The following is an 18,848-nucleotide window of genomic DNA, read 5'->3' as shown; positions in this document are numbered from 1 at the left end:
TTATCAAATTACATTGTGCTGTACAGCAGAAAGTGGTTCCACGCAAACTAAAATTGTTACTCGGCGCTAACAACAGAAGCGAGAGTAGACATTCCCTGGGCAAATGAGTTCTGGCGAACTCACTAAGCAGAAAATGGCATTAAGACAAATGCAATTAAAATTGTCCGTGTGGCACCGAACGAATGACGTCACAACTTAACTCACTAAGCACTTCATGCCATTTTTCGTGTGTAGCGACTGCATTACCGGGACACGCCCTCCCAGCCCTGTTTATTATTTGCGTTTTACTTTTGAATAAGGAACTCTGACTGCTTTCAAAAAGAGAATTATAACTCATACGCCGAAGTCTTTATACGTCGACATGCAGCCAGACAAAATTGGTGGGTATCCTTCCACCGTGCAAAACATGGTCATCAACTCGCGTCTGCAGGGATACAATAGAAGGCAGCACAAATAAGCTGAGTTGAAAAAAAAAAATAAAAAATAAGACACACAAAGCGGAAGAGAGACGGACGAATTGAAAAGAACATAGCGTTGCAAATGTACTTGCACGTTGGGAGGAGAGCTGTAATCTGCATAATTCGGAGAATAGAACGTAAGAATATGTAAGAGGACTTTCAGTAAAAGAGTATAAGGAAACAGAAATAGGCGTACGGATGGCCATTTAGTCAGTTCTGTCCTTGAGTCAGTTTCTCGCCTCTCCCTTTTGTTCATTTTTTTCAATTTGAATAAACATACATATACATCTCCCCCAATTCTGTGAGGCACATAACGCTGGAGCCCCAGCCGAGCAGCAGGCAGATCGTTCGGTGAACAGGTATATATATACGGAGAGAGAAAGCTTCTATAATAGTCACGCAGTAAAAGACTCTCGTGTGGGAAGCTCAATCCCTTTTTCATGGGTGATGTCTCCTCACTACATCATTATTTCGCTCCTTTTGGGGATCACATATGGATTTGTAGAGGAACATTCGGCCATTCACCGTCCTAAATTTTTTGGCAAAACAGCAGCGAACCACCTGCTGGCAGGCGTTCCACAGGGGACCCGCAGGAGTTCACAGCAAGTTCACTTTCCGGCCTCCCTGCTTCATGATAGTCCTCCCCGGCACTTCTCCGGCGACAACCAGCAACCACGCTCTCGTACCAGTCGCGGTACTGTCGCCCACTCAACGCAACTCAACGCACTCACTCACCAACAATCAACGCTCAGCAACGACCACTCAACGCACTCAACAACCACTCAACTCAATCGGCAGCCACTCAACACAATCAGCAACCCCTCAAGCACCCAAGAACCCAACCACTCAGCACTCACACCTCATCTCTGGAACCCGCCCGGATCGCAGCACACTTGTTCCCGCCATCCCGCTGCTGCTGCATCAACTGCCACAGTCACAAGCCGTGTGTCCAGTCTTCTAACGTACACGTGTCGTCCTCATTCTCCTCTCCGTGGTATCGTCGGCGACCTCAACTGCATGCACCGCTCCACGTCTGAGGGGGGAGTGATGTGGCGGCCCGTGGACAACGACGACGCGCCTCTGCTGCGCCTGGCAGCCAGTTCTACCGGCACATCTGCCCGATGGGACATTCCATCATCGCCGGTCAGCACTCGTGTAGAGGAATATCATCGTCCTCTACAGATTCATTGCAAAACCAATAGTCCCTTTCGGGACTAAATGCACGGAAGCGTGGAATTTATGAACTATTTGTAGTGCTGGGGAGCAAGTCCTGTGGTCATGTGACTGAAATGGGGAGTAATTATACTTTAGGGAAGTGCTTCTCAACTTATGTTATTCGAGGGAATCCGTGATCGTGCCAGCACGACCTCAAGGAACCTACTACACTGGAACCATCTGAGTACACTCTTAAAAATGAACTTCACCACATAGCACGCTCCTAGCCAACCATCAACCCGAATGACAACGTTCTCGCCCTAGATTTGTTGAAAACGGGAGGAGGAGCCTATTTTGTGCCCATTATGCACGGCACAAAATAGGCTCCTCCTCCCGTTTTCAACAAATCAGGGGCGGGAACGTTGTCATTCGGGATGGTGGTTGGCTAGGAGCGTGCTATGTGGTGAAGTTCATTTTTAAGAGTGTAGAAGTGGGTGAGGCGAAGTAGGTGTCGTACAAGTAGCAATTGTTTTCTTATGTAGATCTTATAACTAAATTACTCAATTATGATTTAGTTGGTTTTTTTTTTTTTTCGTCGCAAGACGTCACTGGAGGTGTCACGGATCCATCCAACTGTATCACAATACCTTCCCGCAGATAACGCGCTGTGGGTTGGCGCTGATGCTTGTAAATCCCAAGGCCACGCATGCGGAAGAGTACCTTCTGAAGTTTCTGCGAAGTGCTTGTAAATGCTTTCGAAACACAAGAGGAAAGCAAAAGCGTGGTGCGGATACATAGACCTCTACCCGAGAAACGTCATCATGACGTTAGTAGACAGATCGAAGCCGAAACAAATTGGAAGGGGAGGGCTGGGTTCCACGAATGGGCACTTGTTCATTGCCTCCTATTGAAAGAACCGTAGGACCGTCCCTTTCAGGGACAGTCGTAATCCCCTCAAGGTCGTGGCTTTCGGGCGCGACCGTGTTCGCCCATAGCTTCGGGAGTACACTCTTAAAAATGAACTTCACCACATAGCACGCTCCTAGCCAACCATCATCTCAAATGATATCGTTATCTGCCCTGATTTGTCGAAAACGGGAGGCGTACGCCTTTTTTGTGACACTTATGCTGTTCATAATTGTCACAAAAAGGCGTACGCCTCCCGTTTTCAACAAATCAGGGCAGATAACGATATCATTTGAGATGACAGTTGGCTAGGAGCGTGCTATGCAAGGAAGTTCATTTTTAAGAGTGTACACTCTTAAAAATGAACTTCACCTCATAGCACGCTCCTAGCCAACCATTATCTCGAATGATATCGTTATCTGCCCTGATTTGTTGAAAAGGGGGGGCGTACGCCATTTCTGTGACACTTATGGTGTTCATAATTGTCACAGAAAAGGCGTACGCCCCGTGATTGCAACAAATCAGGGCAGATAACGATATCATTCGAGATAATGGTTGGCTAGGAGCGTGCTATGCGGTGAAGTTCATTTTTAAGACTGTAGTTCAAGCCTACCAAATTGGTGGCGCTGTCGAACACTATGACGTCATTTGTTTACAAACAGCGATGGGTCTATTCTCGGGTTGAGTAGGATGGTTGAGATGAGCCGAACGACTGAGACGACAGCTGCTGCCTCTACTCTTTGCAGTGACTAATAGTTATAATAATGGTTCCGTGACGTTACACGTAAGGTTTCTCTGCCTATACGTATAGTATGGCGACATGCTGCACGTGCCGCAGGGTAAGACTGGGGATAGTTTCGATCCCCTGGGGGTTCTTTTGACGTGCGCCGGAAATCTCCGGCACACGGTGCTGGAAGCAATGTTTGTAGCTCCCATTGTAACTGTTCAGGATACCGAGAAGGTCTCAATGGTCTATTACGGTGTTTCGATTGATTGTGGGAAGGGATCCACTTAGAGATAGTTGTACGGCTTATCTATATATAGCGCCCGCGGTAGTCCGGAGACTTTCGTTTGCGTTCACTGCAGCTCTCCGTTCGCGCACTCATGATCATTCAGCCCCTGCTCAGCTCCCCCTTTCCCCCTCACTTCCCCTTCCTTCCGTCCCCTCACTCATCCTCTTTTCTTCTCTCCATATGCTCACTCATGCTCACTCACTCCCTGCTCAGCTCCCCTTTCCCCCTCACTCATCCTCTCCATATACTCACTCATGCTCACTCACTCCCTGCTCAGCTCCCCTTTTGCCCCTCACTTTCCCTCCCTTCCGTCCCCTCACTCATCCCCTTTTCTTCTCTCCATCTGCTCACTCATGCTCACTCACTCCCTGCTCAGCTCCCCTTTTCCCCCTCACTTCCCCTCCCTTCCGTCCCCTCACTCATCCCCTTTTCTTCTCTCTATATGCTCACTCATACTCATACTCATGCTCATGCACAGCTCTCCATTTGCTCTCATTTGACCATGAATTAGCATGCTCATGAGTAAGTTTTGCCGAGGTATGTGTACAAATTGAAACATGCATATAGAATAAAACATTGTGTTCGAGTTTGATTATAGAAGAACAAAAACGGAAGATTAAAACATGAAAAGGGACGTGCCACTTTGATTATATCTGGTTCCGGTGGTACGTTACATTACCAACATATTGCACTGCATGCCATGCAGAAAAGGAGTTAATTGTCTTCATGTCGTACCGGGGCCGTGGTCGTACTTAGCGAAATGCACCCCCTTCCGCACAGGTACGCGTCAACCTGTGACGTCAGAGGAGCAAGAGCCGTTCCATTGGAAGTCGTATGCGCGTGAGACCTCTCGTGCTGCTTCGGTGACGGAGACGTCTTTAGTGATGTCAGAGCAAGGAAGGTCTTAACATCACGGTGCCGATTTTCCACGTGTCTATATTATCACCTTTGCTGTGAAACTTGGAATGCAAGTTCGCATTGATGTAAATAGTGGTCTCTCACATCTATATGATATATCGTGGGACGAGGTGTCACTGCCCACCTTAAGCTCTTCTTCGAACTATACGGTGCACTCTACAACACTCCAAGAATACAATACGCGTTAGCAGTGATGGCCGCTAACTACTTCTACAGTAGTTTAACTATAACTACTAACTACTTCGCGGTGGAGTAGTTTAACTAGTAGTTCAACTACTTTTCAGGGGAGGTAGTTAAAACTACTTCTTTAACTACTGCAATGTATTTTAATTACATCTATAACTACTTAACGTTGTCCATCAACACCAATCCCATTCTATAGTGTTCTTGGACATCTAAATATGAATCACAAGCAGCGATAAAAGTGAAGATTTAGTACACATGCACGGCACAATTGCTCTGCACCTCCGTTCTCATCAAACAAGTAGCTCAAGGTAAAAGTCGGAAGCACAATCGTGCCGTAAAGCTTGCGGTAAAATCGGAAGTAGTTGGTGCCTGCAGTAACCTAACTACTGTAGTTAACTACTCGAAATAGTAGTTTAACTAGTAGTTGCCACTACATTTCTGCAAGTAGTTGATAACTACTTTTTAACTACAATGAGGTAGTTTAACTAGTAGTTTAACTACATGTAGTTAACGACTGGCCATCACTGCGCGTTAGCAAAGGCATTGTTGTTGTTTAGGCTAACTGCAACGGCAATAATACACCGCTCGCGCGATACGTAATAAAGAGTTCATCTGCTCCCGTCTTGTACAGACTGCAAGCTGAAGGCAGCAAGAGGCGACGATACACACTCACAAGAGAAGTGCAGACCAAAGCAAAGCAAGAACTAATACGTCTCTGAGCCCCGGTAGACGCCACGCTAATACATCTGATCCGCGGACCTAATACCGCTGATATGAGGTTTCTTTCGCAATCCCACGGGTGCTACCTCGATATATGGAGTTTTGTGTGCGCCAACCTGTGTTAGAGAGGGAGAAGGACGGCAGGGATTTGGTCCTGAAAACCGCAAGACACGACACTACGTACACATATAACTATTTCGAGTTCAGATAAAAAGGAAGGTGTAGCTCAAGCACTTTCCTTGTGCCTTGTAACGGTTCCATCGTGCGTCGATGGCCGACTTCAGAGGGAACATTTGCCTTACAGTCGCATGCGGTTCTACAGCACATCGTGGCTGTCTGCTACCTTACTCGATGTTATGTGGATGGTTTTCTTCCACCACGCTGTGACATGCCGCTAGATAAACGCCGCGGCGCACCGTTCAGAAAACGCGTCATGCGGTCGGGTTTTGTATGCTTGTGTAGCCCCTGTTTGCAACTTACCGTTGCTGATTCTCGTTGTTTATATTCCATCAATCCCGTTTCGTTTGTATTGATGTCAAGGTAACGGCATCTTTTATTCCACGACAAGAAATTATTGCACTGCAGCGCTCCTTTCAGTACTTGGACAGCGAAACTTCGCGAAACGATCCTGCTCAATTCACTCGAACCGGAAGGTCAGAGTGTGCTGTACATTATACCATGGTAAAGTAACGTATTGTCGAGTCCTCGAGGTTCCTTTTAGGACAAGACAACAAAGTACCACTTGTGTTTTCGAGGTATCAGATGTAAGGTTAACTCCTCATACTTTATACACACGGCTGTCAATAAAACGAGAGGGAGTACCAGACACTGAGACATTGTATTGTACTGAGACGAATCACCTTTGCTCTATAAATGTACTAACTGTCTTTATTTCATTTAAGACATCTCATAAAGCTTCACAGTGTGAGCAAGCACAGGTAACAGTCGCAGCAATAAATTAAACGCGAAGCAACCCTCAAGACCTGTATTCATTCTTATCACAGGGACCATGCTTCCTCACGGTTGATATGTACATCCTAGGCAAGGCAGCACAAAAAGTTGACTATAAGCTCAAATACACAAGGAGAATACAAAGAAAAGGACGTTAGGACACTTCATTGTAAACTAGACAGTGGCTTCAAGAGTGTTGACGCACCGCCGTAAAAGAGAGAGGATGCAATGAATCATTAGCTTTGTATAAGGACGCCATCCTTGGATACCCATAACGATCTATCAACGTCACCTGCGAAGTAATAGACGACATCTATTGCTGACAGGATCAACTGGCAAAGCCGGATGCAGTTTTCATTCCGCCCAAAGCATGTTTCTTCAGAAAACGAATAATATATTCGTTTCGGAGATGGAGGTTTCGTCTCCTTCGCGTGCAGGAGAGGATCTACAAACGCTGGATTCGCAGTGCGCCAACGGAACACACGACCAGGGTTTACAGGTACTGCTTCGTACTGCGTCCTAGGTATAGTGGCGCACTAACGCGGAAAGCGAACAAACACACGTACCTCATGCCCCCAAGACAGAACTTCACCGCATAACACAATGATCCCGTTATCACGCACTACCTAAGCAGCACAATTGGCTGAATATTGGCGACACCGGTTCAACGTTGGTCCAATATTGGCAATACTGGTTCAACATTGGCCCAATATTGGCTGTATATCGGCAATAACGTTCCCATATTGGACCGATGTTGGACCAGCATTGTCCACATGCAGCTAATATTGGAAAAATGTTGGACCACTATTGCCAATATGCAGCCAGTATCCGACCAATATTGAACAGATATTGCCAATATCCAGCCAATATTGGACCAATGTTCAACCGATGTCGCCAATATTCAGCCAATATTGGTCTAAGACTTTGTGCTGCTTGTGTACACACTATCCTGTCCTTACTACGCTCTGCTACAGTTTTACTCCCATTTTCAGAAACTCAGGGGGAAACTCATTATCAATTACGATTCTTTCTGCGCATATTATGCGGTGATGTTCTGTTATTATAGTGTAAATAATTTATTATTCGTTAATTGGCGTTGCGAGACAACTATGATATTGAGAAAAGCAGTAGCGTTCTTCAATGCTTCTCAGAGTTTTCATATTGAACGCATCATCGAAGTGTGCAGTTCTCATTGTTCGAACATTTTTTTTTTATGGGTTGAAATTAACAAAAAGGAAGTTTTAAGAGGGCAATTGTGTGCAGGCACAAACCTATTGACGTATATCGAAGCGTACCCTGTTACTCGGAAGACGAGAAATAAAGACACATTGTTCAACGCGTAATACTACTCGAGGACTCTTTCCAGGCACCGTCAACTCCATTCACGTTTCTAAAGCAACCAAAGTGTTCTCATAGGTAGCACATTTCGCGGCAACTTCGTTGAAATGTAGCTTCCCGAAGTGGATTCCCTGCTCATGACCACATGAGGGTATGCTCCCTCGATGACCTCATCGATGACATTCAGGGACGGCCAGGAATCCAGATGAGTCGTCTGCTTTCCTTGTCTCTGAGCTGCGCAAAAAGTGGTGCGGGTCAAAGGCGAGTTCGACAGGCGGATTCAAACACTTCCACTAAATGATGTCGATTATTCCCAATGGTGTAGGTAAGGGTATGTTCCCTGTGTTCCAGGGAATAATCGCCAGAAACGGAATCTCTGTATAACATCAACCTTTAAACCCCTTAGCCCTTGTAATATTCAGTTTGCTCACAGGCGGACCAAAAGCAATAATTTTAGTGATCCTCACGTTACGCGTACGCCATAGGGTAGAGTTGCCGCCATTGCGCATGCGCACTGCTGGCGGACGTTAGCAAGGGATTGGGAAGCTTACGCTATGTTTCGGAAATAGCGTGTGATTCGCAGGGGAATCTTTCCCGAGAGCACCTTGCAGGATTCCGCCTGGTATGATGATGTTATGGATGAATCCCAAGCGAATGGCAGACGCGAAAATTTCCGCTGATCTCTTATTAAACGCTTACGGGAATCGAAAGGATATGGTCCGAGACAGTAATGTATGCAACGCGAACAATGGTTGTTTCATACATTCTGCTCAAAGATCACCTCTGTCAGGGGTTTCTTGCAATCTCGTTGTGTTACCGTCATAGTTAGCAAGAACAAGCACAGCACTGCGTGACAATAAAGGCGGGTGTCCTGACCCCTTCGTAGTGCGATAATGTATCCAGGGTATCCAATAACAGCAATGCGACCCAGTCCGCTCTCTTCAAAGCTCGTTCGGGACGCTGAAGGGCTGGTGGAAGGTGGTGCGATGCGCCCCGGAGTGAAGGGATAAGCAAAGGAAGGCGCCTCGGAAGAGTGCGCTTAGAAAATCAAGGAGACAACCCTCGATGTGCACTAGGCTCTAGGGCACATCTTCCTTAGGGCGGACTGAGAATACGGCAGATAAACATCTGTAACGACCTCTCTTTGAGGTGTAGATGGGTAGAAATCCAGCGAACCGGTAGAGATGTAGGAAGGTAGTTGCCTCAGGACAGAAGCCGCCGATATTTCGAACAGAGACTGTTCTTCTTCTGGGCGCCCAGAAGAAGAACAGTCTCTGTTCGAAATATCGGCGGCTTCTGTCCTGAGGCAACTCCCTTCCTACATCTCTTTGAGGTGGCCCTGCAGAATGCCTCCCCTGCGACTAACTGTCTGTAGAGTGTGAGCCGTCAATTCGTGGTACCTGAGTGTGTGATCAGAAGACTTGCACGCGATGGTTCTCTCTGTCGCAGACAACGATGTTTCCGCTTGGCATGACAGCGATGCCCTCGAGGCCCTTGAATTCTCCGTCCCCGGAACCCCAACTGCCAAACGCTCTCAGGAAGCTGCCGTCCGGAGCAAAGATCTGGATGCGATTGTTGCCGGAGTCGCCCACAATGATGTAACCCTGGAAAAAAAAAACAAGATAAAAATGTCAAGATAAACGCTACGAATTTCAAGGTTTACATATACGCTAATAACGTGTTTGTATATCTCCACACTGCTAGGTACGTTTGTGATCTGCAAAATGACAACTACCGTTCGGATAATGTGGCCACCAGCAACAGTAAAGTACAGTCACATGAAACCCCAGACACAGTCTAAGTATTTCGTTGGTTAATATATGCATCTTCCTTGCAAAGTTGTGCCGTGGTCAATCGCTCGAGTTCATTACACAAATGCGGGAAAAATGTGTTGTCGATTTCTGAAGCATGCACAACGAATGTTCCACAACAGCACATGCGCGTCCAAGGTTACGTCGTTCTGCGCATTGCTGGTTACCAAATGCGTTTCTGTAGATTGAATTGCGCGCTGATACGACACTGTGCAACGAAAATAACGTTCATACTCGCTCCAGATAAATTGTCAGTTAAGTGTGGTTGTGAGAGATTTTATTTTGTCGTTTCTTTGCTAATTCTTTCATTAATTAAAATGACACAGTTAGCGTTCGAAGCGGCGTTTTACGTACAACCCATAAGTGCTTAATCCTTGTCATTTCGACACTGAAAACGACTATCGCCAAAACGTTTTTTCTTTCTTTTGCGAAACGAAAAGCGATTACGAGCTCTTTAGCAATATAACGGTGCAGGCAGAAGAGGAACGGAGCCTGCTTTCCTAGCTCATTAGTAATGTACGCAAATGCCCCGTCCGCTGATGACTGGAAGGAGGCCAGCACTTTCATCGCCAATGTTGGGAAGGAGAAAAAAGGAGAGAAGGGAAAAAGATGAAAAAGAACAGGGAAAACTGGAAGTCTCGTCTGGGGACGGTGGGTGTCATACAGCGGAATTACGTTCTTAAGAGTGCGGTCCGGTCCACGTTGACGGTACAAACGTGTGACCCATGGAAGGATAATGGTTAGGATATTAGTGAGTTTCAGTAAACCATTTTGCACACGTCCCGCTACGGTACACGGTACGGTAGTCCGAAGCGCTGTCACGATACCCGAGAATGACACTGTTGACGTTTTCGTACACATTGGAAGGAGACGGTATACGGTTAATTAACGTCGTAGCACTCCCGCATGGCAAGTTCCGAACCCTGAACCGCGAAGCCTTCCGATGGTATACGCTGTTGAGGACTCCATAATGTAAAAGCCTATGTCTGGTGGCCACACAGAAAGGCGACACGGACAAACGACGCAAATCGTCCGACGTCAAAACTCGTGTTGTCCCTCTGTGGGCCCAGACACAGGCTTTTACATTACGCAGTCCATCAATCAGCGGGCCTTCATATACGCCATCTTGATGTCTGTTGAGGAGTTCTCTTATTGCAATCCATTTCGTTGCATCCACGACGTAGGCCATCCCTTGCCATCCCTTGCCAACCAATCCAACGTTGGTTAGGCCATCCCTTGTACATAGCCAGTGTAAGTTACATTCCCATCTCTTGAATAAATTCAATTCAATTCAATTCAATTCACGAAAGGGTGACTCGCAATCACGTTGAGCAGCATAAGAACGCTACCGGAGCCCGCTCCGCCATATTGCTTCTCGCGTAATTGGCCTTCCTTGTTCATCTTCTCCTCGCGGAGCCCCAGTCGCAATCCGCGTGACGTCTCCGATAACGCTATTCCGTCGCGCATGCGCCATGAGACCAATGCCGTAGCGGAGATGCAGAAACGGTCTACTAAACTCTCTATGAACCTGTACCCGAGAAACGTCATCATGACGTTGGTAGACAGACCGAAACCGAAACAGCTTGGAAGGGGAGAGCTGGGTTCCACGAATTCGCAATTGTTTGCTGCCTCCTATTGAAAGAAAAGTAGGACCGAAGGTCGCGTCCCTTTCAGAGACCATCGCAATCCCCTCAAGACCGTGGCTTTCGGGCGCGACCTTATTCGCCACTAGATCTGAACGTAGTTCAACTCTACCAAACTCGCGGCGCTGTCGGACACTATGACGTCATTTGTTTACAAACAGGTAGAGGTCTATTAGAGACGTATGTACGTAAGGGGTAGCGTTGGTGATTCTGCGCACTGCGCCAAGCTCGCTTCCTGTTATGGGGGTGCGCAGAACTAACAACGCTATCCCTTACGTACGCAAAGGCGATACCGTACTAAGACTCTTTATTGTCAACGCTATTCCGCAAAACTACTGCGTATAATACCACTAAGTGGAAACCCTGCATGGTATACCTGGTCATCGACGGCGACGCCCCGAGGAAACTTGAAGTGGCCGTCGTCGGATCCCTCGGAGCCGAAGCTGGACAAGCTCCTTCCGTTCACGTCGAATATCTGGATGCGGTGGTTGTTCGAGTCGCTCACAATTACCCGGTTGGTGTTGGAAACGGCCACGTAGTGCGGGTGTTCCAGCTGGCCCGGACGGGATCCCAGCGTACCGAACTTGCCGACAAATGTTCCGTCAGACTGGAACACCTGGGCGTGAAACACTGGTTAGGGTTCCCATTGTTTAATGAGACTGAAAAGACATATTTAAACGTGTGACAGTTTTAGCTGAACGTGCTTCGCGTGTCCAGGTCCCGCTTCGGTGAGCTGGCGAGCGGTAGCGCGACTGAGCATGCGTCCAGTGATCATCTGGGAACGGATTTCCAGAGCGGCCCTTCCCCTTCTCTCGCCGCCAACCAGAACGCAACATACAGTAAACAAAGCCTGCTCGTTAAACGACGACGTGACGTAGTCATTAAGCGTCCGCGAATCACGGCGTGCTTCCGGTGTGCCGTTGCTATGGAGATGAGCCGCCATCGGCCGTATGTGCAGCCAATAGTAGTCTATGTTTTAAGTCGTCAGCGCGACAGCTTCTCGTATACGTGCTCAGCGCCAGAAACAATGTTGCTGTCGTGCAATGTGCCGTACACTCTTAAAAATGAACTTCACCACATAGCACGCTCCTAGCCAACCATCACCCCGAATGACAACGTTCTCGCCCTAGATTTGTTGAAAACAGGAGGAGGAGCCTATTTTGTGTTCATTATGCATGGCACAAAATAGGCTCCTCCTCCCGTTTTGAAGAAATCAGGGGCGAGAACGTTGTCATTCGGGGTGATGGTTGGCTAGGAGCGTGCTATGTGGTGAAGTTCATTTTTAAGAGTGTAGAAGGTAGTAAGACAAAATAGTGTAAGGCAAGATGATAAATTATAATAACATGTTATAATGATTACAATATTGTATGTTATGCAGAGAGATGACGTAATTCGCGCTGCACAAGTAAAATTACCAGCTCGCGTGCCGCAGTGCTTAGGATGAGGATCACCTTCCACGCCGAGACGACGAGGTGACACGAGTTCGAATCCACAGCACCGGCAGTGCCGTCTGAGGATTTCCCTGGGTTATCCAGCAGACTTGCCGTGGGGGACGAATGTGGACACAGTTCCTCATGAAGTCGGCCCAGGACGTATTCTATGTCCCCTATGCCCCCACTCCTTCCTGCTGTCCTCTCTCCATATCTGTCCACGTCTGTGCGCCGCTCAAAGCCACAGCTGCGTCGCGGCGCTTACACGGAATTTTAAAAAACTAATGAAAATGATATTGTAATATAAGGTAATGAATATAGTCCAAAGTTCCGGAGTCATGGTTATTGGTAAAAACGCACACAGGCACTTCAAAACAAAGTAAAAGCTTGACGTTTCGGGAACAGTACTGCTCCCGTAATCAGAGACAAGCAGTCTTGGGTAAGTTACTTCTAAAAAGTAACTGAGTTGCAGTTGTAGTTACTTTGTTGGTCAAGTAACTAGTTACAGTTATAGTTACTTTCTTGGTCAAGTAACTAGTTACAGTTACAGTGACTGAGAGAAACTTAGTTACATTACAGTTACTTTTTATAAAAATGACCATGAGAGGGTGATACAATCGTTAAAAACGTACATTTATTTACATTTACTCAAGCGCGATAAAGGTATTATTGCACTTAACCCGAAGCTGTATAAGTCAATATGTGGCTCTCCCACAGGGAAAAATACGACGCGTGTACGTACATAAAAAAAGGATCGACATTTATTTGAGTAACTAGTTACATTTTGCAGTTACATTCACAGAAACAGTAACTAGTTACAGTTAAAAGGTACTTTTCTCGAAATGTAACTAGTTACTGTAACTAGTTAACCCCAAAAGTACCTAGTTACAGTTACAAGTTAAAAATTAACTTAGTTACTATCCATGACTGGAGACAAGTGTCTCGGCTGAATTGCTTACTTATCTACTAACGGTATAGGTAGCAGTCCGGAAGAGGGCCCTGGTGTTTGTTGAAAGAACTGCTTATCTTTTTGATGAACCAAGATTCGAGTTGTTTACGTACTCCGAACGATGAACGATGAGGAGTACGTAAACAACTCGAATCTTGGTTCATCAAAAAGACAAGCAACTTCTGTCAACAAACCACCCAGGCCCTCTTCCGGACTGCTACCTATACCGTTAATAGATAAGTAAGCAATTTAGCCGGGACGCTTGTTTCTGATGATGGGAGCAGTACTGTTCCCGAAACGTCAAGCTTTTATTTGTTTTTAATGTTGTAGTGCCGGTGTGCGTTTTTACCAGCAAACAATATAGGGTAATAAAATACTCAGGAACAATGCAAGTTTGCTTCACGTTTTCTTTTGTAGCTTTAGTTAGTGCATATACCAGATTATCACGAGGCTCGAGCGGGCTGCTGAGATGCTTCACTAAAAATTGTTTCTTGCGCACACTCTTAAAAATGAACTTCACCGCATAGCACGCTCCTAGCCAACCATAATCTCGAATGGTATCGTTATCTGTCCTGATTTGTTGAAAACGGTAGGCGTACGCCTTTTTTGTGACAATTATGAACAGCATAAGTGTCACAAAAAAGGCGTACGCCTCTAGTTTTCAACAAATCAGGGCAGATAACGATATCATTCGAGATTATGGTTGGCTAGGAGCGTGCTATGCGGTGAAGTTCATTTTTAAGAGTGCACTGCTCCGATCGGTTTAGACGCCTTACTCTATAAGCGGGGGCGAGACGTAAACACGTTCAGCTAAACCGCCATCGTGTTTAAACAAAATGAACGACAGCACTCCTGTCGACATACAAGCAATATAAAGTACGCTACTGCATTTACCTGTACACGATGATTCTCCTTGTCGCAGACATAGATGAAACCGAGCGAGTCGGTGGTGATACCCCATGGGTAGTTGAACCGACCATCAACTCGTCCTTCGCAGCCAAAGGAACGCAAGAAGCGTCCGGAAGGATCGAACACCTGGATGCGGTGATTGTAGCGATCGGAGACTATGAACTGCCCAATGCGGTTCACGGCAACACCTGCCAGGCAGTCGAACTCGCCCTCGGAGCTGCCGTACGTCCCGAACTCGTGCTGGAATCGACCGGTGTTGTCGAACACCTGAAAAATACGTACAGAGGAGCGAATTACATAGGTACAAAAAAAAAAAAAAAAAAAAAGAAGAGCAAATATGTTTCTTCTGTTTCTTTTTTGTTTAGCACGGCTACTTGTGGGCCATGCTTAAGACTCGGCGTTAACAAGACAAGCACTTTGCTCCGCTATGAGCATTCCAATGGAGCTCCAGGAGGAGCGTTTTAGCAGCTGAAAAGCTTTTCGGTTTGTAGGTATACCTACACTCTTAGAAATGAACTTCACCGCATAGCACGTTCCTAGCCAACCGTCATTTCGAATGATATCGTTATCTGCCCTGATTTGTTGAAAACTGGAGGCGTACGCCTTTTTTGTGACACTTATGCTGTTCATATTTGTGTGAAAAAAAAAAAAAGTGCACGCCTCCCGTTTTCAACAAATCAGGCAGATAAGTATATCGTTTGAAATGACTGTTGGCTAGGAACGTGCTATGCGCTGAATTTCTTTTTTAAGAGTGTAGAGTCACTCAATAGCTTCGCTCAAAGTATTGCATTCCTTTTCCCCGGCAGTATGCCGACAGCCAACTGGCAACACTTAGAGCGCCGCTCTCCCATTGGACAAAATCTGCAACTCGGTGGCATTGTTGACACGCCAGTGGAGCCACACCCTCTTAAAAACGAACTTCGCTGCATAGCACGCTTCTAGCCAACTACCCTAGTCACATCGTTCTCGCCCCTGATATGTTGAAAACAGGAGGTGTACGCCTTTTTTTTTTTTTTGACAATTATGAACAGCATAAGTGTCACAAAAAAGGTGTACGCCTTCCGTTCTCAACAAATCAGGAAAGATAACGATATCATTCGATATTATGGTTGGCTAGGAGCGTGCTATGCGGTGAAGTTCATTTTTAAGAGTGTATATGGCGCCCCCACACGGCGCCCTCTGGCGTAGAACTTGCACTTGTACATCAGTTGCACTACTCTGAAGCTATTCAGTGACTCAAGGTATACCTTCTGAATGTAGGCCGCAGTGTTACAGAATTCAGGTAACATTGCGATCAAGCTACGAAAGCAGAAAAAAAAAACGCGTTGTCTTGTTTGATACGAGGTATGTAAAGCTGTGAGCAGGTTCCACATTTGTAAACGGTTAGACCGCGATCGATATTTATGGAGTCGGCCTACAGCGCTCTGGGATCACTGACACTGCACTCCTAAAAATTACCTTCACCGCAAAGCACCATCTGAGCCAACCATCATCTCGAATGATATCGTTATCTGCCCTGATTTGCTGAAAACGGGAGGCGTACGCCTTTTTGTGACAATTATGAACAGCATAAGTGTCACAAAAAGGCGTACGCCTCCCGTTTTCAGCAAGTCAGGGCAGATAAAGATATCATTCGAGATTATGGTTGGCTAGGAGCGTGCTATGCGGTGAAGTTCATTTCTAAGAGTGTGGGACGGCAGTATTAAGTTTTGGACAAACTAGATGCGCCTAGTTGCTGTGCACACGGGATAAAGACATCGATGGGACACAGCCATGCGTGTGTTCTTTCGGTGCAACCCGCGTTTCGTTCAGCGCTCGTTGGTATCGTTCGTCGCGTACGGTAAATGCGCTACTTACCTGTACCCTGTGGTTACTGCTGTCGGCCACGACGATGGAGTTATCCGGCCCAACGGCAACTCCCCTAGGCCACGTGAAACAGCCCGGTTCCGTGCCTCGCGTGCCGATCTTGAGCTGCATCCTCTTCTTCTGAAGGTACATGCTCCTGGGGAAGCCGTACCCTCCACCCATTCCGTCCCCGTGACTTCGCCTCCTGCTGCCACCTCGTCCGACCTCCTCGTCGGTACTGTTATCGTCATCGCTCCCACTTCGGCCGTAGAGAGCGTGCGAACTCCTTGACCTTGACACAGGGGCCGACGTCCTGGTACTGTTATTCGTCCCACCTCGGTTTCCGTACTTGTTCCTAAGGTACTGGGCCCAGGTAGATGATGACCCTGGGCCGTTGCGGTCGTACTCAGGCGACGGCTCCTTAACGGCGTGAGAACTGCGCGACCTGGACAGAGCGTTGCTGGTGGCGTCCTCAGAACCGTACCTACTGCGGTACGGCGGGGAGGTCGTGTCTTCTGGGCTGTCGAGTTCTCCGGGCAAGACCTCGTTGGAGCTTTTACTCCGTGCAAGTCGACTTCTGCGGAGGGCAGCCGCAGCAGACGACGGGGGCGCCCTCCCAGAAGGCGACTCCTGGGTGCTCCTCCGACGTTCCCGTCGGTCCTCCTGTGTGTCGTCGTCCTGTCCGACGTAGGCAGAACTTTTGCTCCGGCTGAGAAATCTACTGGTTCCGAAAACGTCGTCGTCATCCTCGTTCGTGGTAGGCCTCCGACGGTTAGCCATGTAACTGCTTTGATAGCGGGAGGGTTGCTCGTCCACTGACGCGGACGGCGAATCTCTCCACGACGTGTACCTATCCTGAAGGCGTCTAGATTCTTCCTCCTTATCTCTAGCATACTGCGACTGGCGGTTCGGACCATCTCTCCGGGTCCCCGGCGGAGTGGACGTTCGGACGTCCTGACTCCCGCGTCGCGCCTGCGCGCTCCTGTTTAAAAGGGCAGACACGGAGGACGTCGAAGCGTCTTCTGCTTTCTTCGGTTGAGTCTGCGGTTGTAGGGCCTGAACCGGCGTTGCAGGTTTTCGTGTCGTCGATGTTCGTTCTTCTACGGTTACGTCGTCTTCCTCTTCCTCGTCCTCCTCTTCCTCTTCGTCTTCCTCCTCTTCGTCTTCCTCTTCTTCTGATTCGGTGGTTTCTTCTGACGACGTGGCCTCAGAAGAACTCCCCTCCTCTTCCCCTATTTGCGGGGTTGGTTGGGGTGCTGGTTGCGATTGGCGTCCTCTTGTGACAGAAGGCTGTGAAAGTGATGGGGCGGTATGTGTGACGGATGGGGTGCGATTCTTTTGTTCCTCTCTCTTTTCGGCGGCGCTTCCGGGCCTGCGTTCGTTGTCTATTGATACACTCTTGGCCACCGGCGCTCTTGTGGACCTGCAGCGGTTGGGGAGACGAAAACATAAGCCCGATCTTAGATCGCATATCCCATGCTTGCCGATCTCGTCACACGAACACTAGCAGTGTTTTCGATGGCAAGTTCACGATTAATCATGGCCTATACCTTAAGCAAAATATGCGTATTCTCACAGCTGTAAAGAGACCGTCACGTCCGATGTTAGTCTACCACACCGGTGCACTTAACAACAACAAGCGCTTTGAAAGAGGAAGCTTCCGCGCTCTTCAAGTCTCTCTGCCCAATTCAGGAATGCTGGAGATTAGGCAGTGGAAGGGGCGTTTAGTAACAATATAATTCCAGCTTGAAAGATCTGTTAAAAAAACAATTTATCACGGCACGTATTGTGAAAGCACGGGAGTTTCGCCCTTGAATCCTTTTGCGTTCCTCTGCTTAAGTAATTCGTGTTACAGAAGACGCTACACTCCGTTGCTTAAAAGGACGGTAGGGAGCTACCGATTAATACTGAGATTAACGTTGTATTACAATCTAAGTTACTTGCAGATGCCATACCACACCTTGGCGTACATTACAAGGGTGCGCGACAAAACTTGTTGATTACGAAACACGGGCAGTCTCCAACGCTGATTTACAGCAATGACCATTGAAAATGCATGTAGCGCCATCTAGCGTGTAACGCTTCAACTTCTCAAAGAACATTAGATCTCATGCTCCCTGACAGGTTCACATTATAGTTCACATGTTGCACGCTTGGTGGTGACACACGCATGTTCAATGGCCATTGGTTTCAATCGTCCATTGAAGACTGCCCGTGTGTCGTACCAACAAGTTTTGTCTCGAGTCGGTGGCTTGATTGTTTGGCAGGAAACGAAACCGAAAGTAACTGACAGTGACGTCACGACAGCACGAGCGCGGGATATAAAATTCAATTACAAATAATTCACTGCGAATTTAATCGAAATATTTTTCACGGCGGCCCCGATCATCACTACGAAGCACGTGACAATGTTCGGTTTGTGTCTACGCAGGGGAGAGGATAAAATTTGGAGAAACCACGTGACGAACTGTATGTCCACTCACAAGGTAGCAATAAGTGGGTATTTATGGATCAGACGTGGGTCCAAGGGAGACGTGTACCTCAATCTCGAAGTGTTACCCCCTTATTTGGCAGAGTGCCGGATGAGGTCGCTCCACGGGCAATAGGGGAGTGAGG

At 47.4% G+C, this 18,848-nt stretch overlaps 1 protein-coding gene across 3 annotated transcripts in view; it reads right to left on the bottom strand.

Moving 5' to 3' along the window:
• Window positions 1-6,224: 6,224 nt before the first annotated feature.
• LOC135366597 (RING finger protein nhl-1-like) overlaps window positions 6,225-18,848 on the bottom strand; it is a 53,799-nt gene continuing 41,175 nt past the window's right edge. For all 3 annotated transcript variants that reach the window (XM_064599376.1, XM_064599377.1, XM_064599375.1), the window contains exons 4-8: window positions 16,245-17,655; window positions 14,373-14,654; window positions 11,476-11,715; window positions 9,046-9,249; window positions 6,225-7,879 (exon numbers count right to left, since the gene is read on the bottom strand). In XM_064599376.1, coding sequence (XP_064455446.1) covers window positions 9,058-9,249; window positions 11,476-11,715; window positions 14,373-14,654; window positions 16,245-17,655 — 2,125 coding nt within the window. In that variant the 3' untranslated portion in view covers window positions 6,225-7,879; window positions 9,046-9,057. The remainder of the gene's footprint in view (window positions 7,880-9,045; window positions 9,250-11,475; window positions 11,716-14,372; window positions 14,655-16,244; window positions 17,656-18,848) is intronic.

This window comes from Ornithodoros turicata, chromosome 8 (assembly GCF_037126465.1).
Source record: "Ornithodoros turicata isolate Travis chromosome 8, ASM3712646v1, whole genome shotgun sequence".
Lineage (NCBI taxonomy): Eukaryota > Metazoa > Arthropoda > Arachnida > Ixodida > Argasidae > Ornithodoros > Ornithodoros turicata.
Note: the sequence above shows the minus strand (reverse complement) of the source record. Positions and strands in the feature narration are given on the sequence as shown.